This window comes from Rana temporaria, chromosome 5 (genome assembly GCF_905171775.1).
Source record: "Rana temporaria chromosome 5, aRanTem1.1, whole genome shotgun sequence".
NCBI classification, from domain to species: domain Eukaryota; kingdom Metazoa; phylum Chordata; class Amphibia; order Anura; family Ranidae; genus Rana; species Rana temporaria.
The window spans coordinates 276294-286660 of record NC_053493.1 but is presented as its reverse complement, the minus strand read 5'-3'; the positions used below and the strand labels follow the sequence as shown (position 1 = coordinate 286660).

Genomic DNA, 10367 nt, shown 5'->3' with positions numbered 1-10367 from the left:
TTAAACATTGTCTAATTTATTCGATATGACCTAGGAACATAGGGAAAAACAAACCCAAGGGAACAAACAAGCCTAAGGGGGGGGGCGGGGCTTCCCGGAATTACTGCTAAAACAATTCAAGTCAAATACTATATATTTAACCCTTTCGGGGGATAGGACCCAAGTACTGTATCCTGCAGGACTCCATTTGGCTTAGCACCACAATAACATTTCCTTCCCGTCAATGTTTTTGGTAGTTCCTCCAAAACCTCAGACCCTTCGGATCACTTCTACGACGAATTCCAAAAATGGAGCACAGGAGATCCCCTGGATGGTTTTGTTCAATGGACGGAGTCCATGGCGCGCGTGGGGGTGTCACTGCTCTTCCGCCTCCTGAAGTTTTTGGGTCAGGTCCGTTAGACACCCCTCAATGTCTTCTCTGCCGTGGTAAACCCGATCCAGTCCTCGGGGAACGTTTCGGCAGGAGGACAGGTCCAGGTGGGTGAGGGACCGGCAGCTGAGGAGGACATCTCTGTAGAGAGAAGGAGGGGGGGGGGGGTCAGTACTCCGCAGGGGTGGGGGGCAGAATATCACTACAAATATCTATATTGCGGAATGATCACCTGACAGCGTGGGGCGTGGCTCTCGTTCCCGAAAGGTTCAGGGATTGGAGGGTGTCATTTCTGAGGGCGTCGTTGGCTCCGCCGCTTCCTTTGCAGAGATTATGCAAGGCCTCCGCCAGATCCTCCTCTAGGTATCCATGACCCGTCAGGTCCAGTTCCTGCAGGCTGTGCCGCCATTTATGGGTCAGCAGATGGGACCCCGAAACGATCGATGAGGACACCATAGAGCTGCAGTACAAGCCCAGGAAGAGGCGCTCCACATCTGACAAAGACAAGCAAAGATCAGACCCAGAGAACCCAACTGAAGGCTCCATACAGTGTCAGAGGAGATCATAGTACACAGGTAGATAGGAGGTTTATGGGATTTTAAAAGGTGCATATTAACCACTTAAGAACCGGACCTTTAGGCAGCTAAAGGACCCGGACAGTTTTTGCGATTCGGCACTGCGTCGCTTTAACTGACAATTGCGAGTGCGACGTGGCTCCCAAACAAAATTGGCGTCCTTTTTTCCCCACAAATAGAGATTTATTTTGGTGGTATTTGATCACCTCTGCGGTTTTATTTTTTTGCGCTATAAACAAAAATAGAGCGACAATTTTGAAAAAAATGCAATATTTTCTACTTTTTTCTATAATAAATATCCCCCAAAAATATATAAAACATTCTTTTTTTTCCTCAGTTTAGGCCGATACGTATTCTTCTACCTATTTTTGGTAGAAAAAAAAAAAAGAAAATCGCAATAAGCGTTTATTAACCACCTCCATACCGGGCCTATTCTGCCACTTCTCTCCTACATGTACAAATCATCATTTTTTTGCTAGAAAATTACGCAGAACCCCCAAACATTACATTTTTTAGCAGACACCCTAGGGAATAAAAGGAAGGTCATTGCAACGTTTTATCTTGCACGGTATTTGCGCAATCATTTTTCAAACGCTTTTTTTTTTGGAAAAAAATTGTTTCATGAATTAAAAAAAAAATAACAAAACAGTAAAGTTAGCCCAATTTTCTTGTAAAATATGAAAGGTATCTATTTACTCGGTGTAACATAATCTAACACGTCACGCTTTAAAATTGCGCACACTCATGGAATGGTGCCAAACTTCGGTACTTAAAAATCTCGCTTTGAAAATGTTTACAGGTTACCAGTTTAGATTTACAGAGGAGGTCTAGGGCTAGAATTGTTGCTGGCGCTCTAACGCACGCGGCGATACCTCACATGTGTGGTTTAAACGGCATTTACATATGTCGGCGGGACTTGCGTGTCCGTTTTCTTCTGCGCGCGAGCTACCGGGGACAGGGGCGTTTTATTATTTTTTTTTGTACATATTTATTTTTTTACACTTTTTTTTTTTTTTTATTATCACTTTTATTCCTATTACAAGGAATGTAAACATCCCTTGTAATAGGAATGTGTGTGACCGGTACTCTTTATGCGGGGTCAATGAGACCATCCCCTCCCCCCACATCTCTCCTCCAGGCTGGAAAGCATGAGATCGGTGAAAAAAAAAAATTCACCGATCTCATGATTACTGTTGCTTAGTAGCCGCAATCGCGGCTTTGTTTACTTACGGGGACCCGGGCGTGACGTCATCACAGCGCGCCCGGGTCCTCCGACGGTCATAGAGATGACTGGTGACCATCTATGCTTCCTGCCAGCCCTGAACGATTCTTTCTCTGGGCCCCCGATGGCACAGGAGAGCCCGGAGAAGCACCGGATGGCGGGCATCATTGAGATATCCCCCCACAAAGTCCAGGACGTCTTATGACATCCACCCAGGATGGGAGATCCCCTCTGTGGACGTCATATGACTATGGGCCGGTATTGAAGTGGTTAAAATAAAAGGTTGATGAGCGCTATCTCAAGCACATCTAATGTGAATGAATAAGTGTATGGGTCCCTTTAAGTACGTTCACGATGAATAACAATGTGAGTGAATAACTATTGCTGTGATAGTGATATATAATCAACAATCACACAATATGAGTGCAAACAAAACAGCGCGACCGTGACTGCGTGACTGTGTCAGTGAAAATAAAAGAAAAAGAAATAGGGGCAGATCCACAAAAGAATTACGTCGGCGTATCTCTTGATACGCCGGCGTAATTTTAAATTTCCCGCGTCGTATCTTTGTTTTGTATCCACAAAACAAGATACGACGGCATCTCGGGTCGATCCGACAGGCGTACGTCTTAGTACGCCGTCAGATCTAAGCTGCAATTTTTCGGCGGCCGCTAGGTGGCGTTTCCGTCAAAATCCACGTCGAGTATGCAAATTAGCTAGTTACGGCAATCCACGAACGCCCGGCGCATTTTTTTACGTCGTTTGCGTTCGGCTTTTTCCGGCGTATAGTTAAAGCTGCTGTTATGAGGCGTACTCAATGTTAAGTATGGCCGTCCTTCCACGCGTAGAAATTTAAAATGTTTACGTCGTTTGCGAATAGGGATTTGCGTAGAATGACGTCACCGTCAGAAGCATTGGCTTGTTCTGGGATAATTTTGAGCATGCGCACTGGGATACCCCCACGGACGGCGCATGCGCAGTTTAAAAAAAACATTGTTTACGTCGAGTCACGACGTATTAACATAAAACACGCCCCCATCACAGAGATTTGAATGGCGCGCCATTACGCCGCCAAAAGATACACTACGCCGCGAATTCTTTGAGGATTCGAAAAAAAAAAAAAGTTACGGCGGCGTAGTGTATCTTAGATACGCTGCGCCCGGCGTATTATTGCGCGCAGGTACGTGGATCTGCCCCATAATATTGAAGAGAAAATGACAGCTGCTTATACAGTGAGGAAAATAAGTATTTGAACACCCTGCTATTTTGCAAGTTCTCCCACTTGGAAATCATGGAGGGTTCTGAAATTGTCAGCGTAGGTGCATGTCCACTGTGAGAGACATAATCCAGAAATCACAATGTATGATAACTATTTATTTGTATGATACAGCTGCAAATAAGTATTTGAACACCTGTCTATCAGCTAGAATTCTGACCCTCAAAGACCTGTTAGTCTGCCTTTAAAATGTCCACCTCCACTCCATTTATTCTCCTAAATTAGATGCACCTGTTTGAGGTCATTAGCTGCATAAAGACACCTGTCCACCCCATACAATCAGTAAGAATCCAACTACTAACATGGCCAAGACCAAAGAGCTGTCCAAAGACACTAGAGACAAAATTGTACACCTCCACAAGGCTGGAAAGGGCTACGGGGAAATTGGTGAAAAAAGGTCCACTGTTGGAGCAATCATTAGAAAATGGAAGAAGCTAAACATGACTGTCAATCTCCCTCGGACTGGGGCTCCATGCAAAATCTCACCTCGTGGGGTCTCAATGATCCTAAGAAAGGTGAGAAATCAGCCCAGGACTACACGGGAGGAGCTGGTCAATGACCTGAAAAGAGCTGGGACCACCGTTTCCAAGGTTACTGTTGGTAATACACTAAGAAGTCATGGTTTGAAATCATGCATGGCACGGAAGGTTCCCCTGCTTAAACCAGCACATGTCAAGGCCCGTCTTAAGTTTGCCAATGACCATTTGGATGATCCAGAGGAGTCATGGGAGAAAGTCATGTGGTCAGATGAGACCAAAATAGAACTTTTTGGTCATAATTCCACTAACCGTGTTTGGAGGAAGAATGATGATGAGTACCATCCCAAGAACACTATCCCTACTGTGAAGCATGGGGGTGGTAGCATCATGCTTTGGGGGTGTTTTTCTGCACATGGGACAGGGCGACTGCACTGTATTAAGGAGAGAATGACCGGGGCCATGTATTGCGAGATTTTGGGCAACAACCTCCTTCCCTCAGTTAGAGCTTTGAAGATGGGTCGAGGCTGGGTCTTCCAACATGACAATGACCCAAAGCACACAGCCAGGATAACCAAGGAGTGGCTCTGTAAGAAGCATATCAAGGTCTCCAGACCTAAACCCAATAGAGAATCTTTGGAGGGAGCTCAAACTCCGTGTTTCTCAGCGACAGCCCAGAAACCTGACTGATGTAGAGAAGATCTGTGTGGAGGAGTGCGCCAAAATCCCTCCTCCAGTGTGTGCAAAGCTGGTGACAAACTACAAGAAACGTTTGACCTCTGTAATTGCAAACAAAGGCGACTGTACCAAATATTAACATTGATTTTCTCAGGTGTTCAAATACTTATTTGCAGCTGTATCATACAAATAAATAGTTATCATACATTGTGATTTCTGATTATGTCTCTCACAGTGGACATGCACCTACAATGACAATTTCACACCCCTCCATGATTTCCAAGTGGGAGAACTTGCAAAATAGCAGGGGGTTCAAATACTTATTTTCATCACTGTATATGAGCAAAATACATAATATAAAGCTGGTGGCTGATGCATAAAGTGATTTATACATTAGCTACCAGCTTTATTTTATGTATCAATATTTGTTATTTTATTTTCACTGACACGGTCACGCTGTTTTGTTTGCACGCATATTGTATGATTGTTGTGATTGTTGATTATATATCACTATCACAGCAATAGTTATTCACTCACATTGTTCTTCATTGTGGACATACTTAAAGGGACCCATACACTTATTCATTCATTCACATTAGATGTGCCTGAGATAGCGCTCATCAACCTTTTATTTTATTTCCACATTAATAGCGATTTGTACACTTTTAGATTTGAGCAGCAGTCTCATTATATTTGCACTTTTGCATTATTTCCTATTTTATATAGTTTTCCCTATATTCACTTGGCTAGCGCAGAAGATTTTCCCACTTTATAATAAGCGTTTATTGATTGGTTTGCGCAAAAGTTATAGCGTCTACAAAATAGGGGATAGTTTTATGGCATTTTTATTACTAACTTTTTTTTTTTTTACTACTAATGGCGGCGATCTGCGATTTTTTTTTTCGTGACTGCGACATTACGGCGGACACATCGGACACTTTTGACACATTTTTGGCACCATTGTCATTTTCACAGCGAAAAGTGCTATAAAAATGCACTGATTACTGTGAAAATGACAGTGACAGTGAAGGGGTTAACCACTAGGGGGCGCTAAAGGGGTTAAGTGTGTCCTATTCTGTGATTCTTACTGTAGGGGGGCGGGGCTGGACGTGTGACGTCACTGATCGTCGTTCCCTATGACAGGGAGCAGACGATCAATGACAAGCCACAGAGAAGAATGGAGGTTTGTTTACACTCACCTCTCCCCGTTCTTCAGCTCCTGTGACCCGATCGCTGGATACCGACGGCGATTGGGTCCACGGGTCCCGGAGCTTCGGACCGGGTCGCTAATGTGTCACTGCCGGCGCGCTCGCAACCCACGGCTGGGTTCTTAAAGGGGACGTACCTGTACGCCCTTGTGCCCAGCCGTGCCATTCTGTCGACGTATATCGTCGTGCGGCGGTCCTTAAGTGGTTAAATAAACTGGAAGGGACGTGGTTCTCTTTAACAAACCTCAAGGAGCCAGCAAATTGAGGTGCCACAGACAGACCTACAAGTCCAGGGACAAGCAGACTGTGCCAGCAGTGTGACCACGGGGCCCTGGGGGAGGAGGCCCAATTCTTACCCCCAAAAAATCCCCTTTGCCTCCTATGCAGTTCTCAGGAGGACCCTCACACCAGGAATAGGGGGGGGGGTGTGCTCAGATACTGACCAGTACATGGGAGCGCCGACAATCCCTGCGGCGAGATCTTGTAACATCCCCGCAGGTCTAGAACTCGCAGCTTCCTGGAATTTTTCAGCAACCTCTGGAAGGCGGCATCGTTGACGGAGGAGTAGAAGAAGCTGGCGATGAGTTCCTGCAGCTCAGGAAAACCGGGGGTACTAGTGGCGATTTTAGGTTGGGGTTTGGCCTGCCACGGGATGTTTACCAGTCTCAGTACCTGCAATGGAGAACAGAGGAACCTGAGAAGTAAGCTCATCATATGACCATCCCAACAGCATGAACTATAAAGAGGACCTGTCACCTACACAAGACATCTGAACACATTGCATATAACAGAGTTGATCTCTCACTGTAATGGCGTCCTTGGACCCTGATCAGCTGAAAAAGTGGATGATCCCTCATTTCAGCAAAAAGCATTTGGTCGCATGACAGAGCTTTGGAATCCCAGAGCCGCAGCTTCTCTTCTACAGAGCTCTATTTCAGAAGATCTTTTCATAGATTTGAATTTCAAGTTAAAAAACACTTTGCTGCCACGCAGGCTTTTACTTCAGAAACGGCTCCGAATGAAAAGGATTCTCCTCTTCCTTCCTCCCAGATCTTGGTGTTCTGGAGCCCTCTTCCTTCCACCCAGATCTTGGTGTTCTGGAGCCCTCTTCCTTCCACCCAGATCTTGGTGTTCTGGAGCCCTCTTCCTCCCTCCCAGATCTAGGTGTTCTGGAGCCCTCTTCCTTCCACCCAGATCTTGGTGTTCTGGAGCCCTCTTCCTTCCACCCAGATCTTGGTGTTCTGGAGCCCTCTTCCTACCTCCCAGATCTTGGTGTTCTGGAGCCCTCTTCCTCCCTCCCAGATCTTGGTGTTCTGGAGCCCTCTTCCTTCCTCCCAGATCTTGGTGTTCTGGAGCCCTCTTCCTCCCTCCCAGATCTTGGTGTTCTGGAGCCCTCTTCCTTCCTCCCAGATCTTGGTGTTCTGGAGCCCTCTTCCTTCCTCCCAGATCTTGGTGTTCTGGAGCCCTCTTCCTCCCACCCAGATCTTGGTGTTCTCGAGCCCTCTTCCTTCCAAAACCCAAATCTTGGTGTTCTCGAGCCCTCTTCCTTCCACCCAGATCTTGGTGTTCTGGAGCCCTCTTCCTTTCACCCAGATCTTGGTGTTCTGGAGCCCTCTTCCTTCCTCCCAGATCTTGGTGTTCTGGAGCCCTCTTCCTTCCTCCCAGATCTTGGTGTTCTGGAACCCTCTTCCTTCTACCCAGATCTTGGTGTTCTGGAACCCTCTTCCTTCCACCCAGATCTTGGTGTTCTGGAACCCTCTTCCTTCCACCCAGATCTTGGTGTTCTGGAGCCCTCTTCCTTCCACCCAGATCTTGGTGTTCTGGAGCCCTCTTCCTTCCTCCCAGATCTTGGTGTTCTGGAGCCCTCTTCCTCCCACCCAGATCTTGGTGTTCTGGAGCCCTCTTCCTTCCACCCAGATTTTGGTGTTCTGGAGCGCTCTTCCTCCCACCCAGATCTTGGTGTTCTGGTGCATTCTTTCTCCCTCCCAGATCTTGGTGTTCTGGAGCCCTCTTCCTTCCTCCCAGATCTTGGTGTTCTGGAGCCCTCTTCCTTCCACCCAGATCTTGGTGTTCTGGAGCCCTCTTCCTTCCACCCAGATCTTGGTGTTCTGGAGCCCTCTTTCTCCCTCCCAGATCTTGGTGTTCTGGAGCCCTCTTCCTTCCACCCAGATCTTGGTGTTCTGGAGCCCTCTTCCTTCCACCCAGATCTTGGTGTTCTGGAGCCCTCTTCCTTCCTCCCAGATCTTGGTGTTCTGGAGCCCTCTTCCTTCCACCCAGATCTTGGTGTTCTGGAGCCCTCTTCCTTCCACCCAGATCTTGGTGTTCTGGAGCCCTCTTCCTTCCTCCCAGATCTTGGTGTTCTGGAGCCCTCTTCCTTCCTCCCAGATCTTGGTGTTCTGGAGCCCTCTTCCTTCCACCCAGATCTTGGTGTTCTGGAGCCCTCTTCCTCCCTCCCAGATCTTGGTGTTCTGGAGCCCTCTTCCTCCCTCCCAGATCTTGGTGTTCTGGAGCCCTCTTCCTTCCACCCAGATCTTGGTGTTCTGGAGCCCTCTTCCTTCCACCCAGATCTTGGTGTTCTGGAGCCCTCTTCCTTCCTCCCAGATCTTGGTGCTCTGGAGCCCTCTTCCTCCCACCCAGATCTTGGTGTTCTCGAGCCCTCTTCCTTCCAAAACCCAAATCTTGGTGTTCTCGAGCCCTCTTCCTTCCACCCAGATCTTGGTGTTCTGGAGCCCTCTTCCTTTCACCCAGATCTTGGTGTTCTGGAGCCCTCTTCCTTCCACCCAGATCTTGGTGTTCTGGAGCCCTCTTCCTTCCACCCAGATCTTGGTGTTCTGGAGCCCTCTTCCTTCCATCCAGATCTTGGTGTTCTGGAGCCCTCTTCCTTCCACCCAGATCTTGGTGTTCTGGAGTCCTCTTCCTTCCACCCAGATCTTGGTGTTCTGGAGCCCTCTTCCTTCCTCCCAGATCTTGGTGTTCTGGAGCCCTCTTCCTTCCTCCCAGATCTTGGTGTTCTGGAGCCCTCTTCCTTCCACCCAGATCTTGGTGTTCTGGAGTCCTCTTCCTTCCACCCAGATCTTGGTGTTCTGGAGCCCTCTTCCTTCCTCCCAGGTCTTGGTGTTCTGGAGCCCTCTTCCTCCCACCCAGATCTTGGTGTTCTGGAGCCCTCTTTCTCCCTCCCAGATCTTGGTGTTCTGGCGGCCTCTTCCTTCCACCTAGATCTTGGTGTTCTGGAGCCCTCTTCCTTCCACCCAGATCTTGGTGTTCTGGAGCCCTCTTCCTTCCACCCAGATCTTGGTGTTCTGGAGCCCTATTCCTTCCACCCAGATCTTGGTGTTCTGGAGCCCTCTTCCTTCCACCCAGATCTCCTTCCAGACTGCCCACCTTATTATTCAGCGCACACTTTCTGTTCGCCTTCATGAACCAGTTAAACAAGTTCATTAGCATTTTAGCATTTATATACAGGATGCCCAGATTCTGAATTCGAGATGGTAGATAAAAATGTATCATTTCATTTATTAGTTTGCTACTCTTTTTATGCTTTACAATATTGCAGTTTATCCAGCTGCCAACACGCCAAAGAAAATGCCTGGAATCAGCCAATCGAGGATGGAATTCTCCGTTGGTTGCACCTGCTGAAATTTCTGGTCCAACAACTATATTTCAGCAGAGCTCAGGTATACGGCGTATCTAGGATGGTACAATGTGTGGTCACTGATAGCAAAATACTTCCCATTTATTAGGGACTGTGTAGGCAATGACACTCTAAGTATAGTGATTGTTAAGTTCTGTTGACTCCCCGGGAAAGATACAAGCTCCATTTATATACAAGTTTCTTCTAGAAAAGTGGATATCCCATCTGGTGGAAGTAATGGGCCATTGTGAGGTTCCTCCGATTTTACAGGAATACAAAAACATACAACTCTGACAATCATCGACTATCCTCCACCGCATATAATGAGGACCTGTATTCTACTCACTCACCTCCAGCTTGGGGCAGGAAATCTGAAACTCTTCAATGGGGAGCTGAAAGTCCATCACCTTTGAATCCAAGGGAAGATTCACCTCCAAAAGCCTCAGTTCTGGGCACCAGCCATCCTGTTATTACAATATAGACACTATAAGAGGCATGTAGGAGCGAAGGACAAAGAAAAGGAAGAGGATAGACCTGGGTAGGGATATATAATGGAGAGGAGATGAGGGAAGGAGGAGGATAGACCTGGGGAGGGATATATAATGGAGAGGAGATAAGGGAAGGAGGAGGATAGACCTGGGGAGGGATATATAATGGAGAGGAGATAAGGGAAGGAGGAGGATAGACCTGGGGAGGGATATATAATGGAGAGGAGATAAGGGAAGGAGGAGGATAGACCTGGGGAGGGATATATAATGGAGAGGAGATAAGGGAAGGAGGAGGATAGACCTGGGGAGGGATATATAATGGAGAGGAGATAAGGGAAGGAGGAGGATAGACCTGGGGAGGGATATATAATGGAGAGGAGATAAGGGAAGGAGGAGAATAGACCTGGGGAGGGATATATAATGGAGAGGAGATGAGGGAAGGA

At 47.3% G+C, this 10367-nt stretch overlaps 1 protein-coding gene across 2 annotated transcripts in view; it reads right to left on the bottom strand.

The window, feature by feature from the left end:
• Positions 1-10367, bottom strand: part of LOC120939731 (F-box/LRR-repeat protein 6-like) — a 33161-nt gene continuing 22794 nt past the window's right edge. For both annotated transcript variants that reach the window (XM_040352059.1, XM_040352058.1), the window contains exons 7-10: positions 9787-9900; positions 6249-6477; positions 603-864; positions 1-511 (exon numbers count right to left, since the gene is read on the bottom strand). In XM_040352059.1, coding sequence (XP_040207993.1) covers positions 355-511; positions 603-864; positions 6249-6477; positions 9787-9900 — 762 coding nt within the window. In that variant the 3' untranslated portion in view covers positions 1-354. The remainder of the gene's footprint in view (positions 512-602; positions 865-6248; positions 6478-9786; positions 9901-10367) is intronic.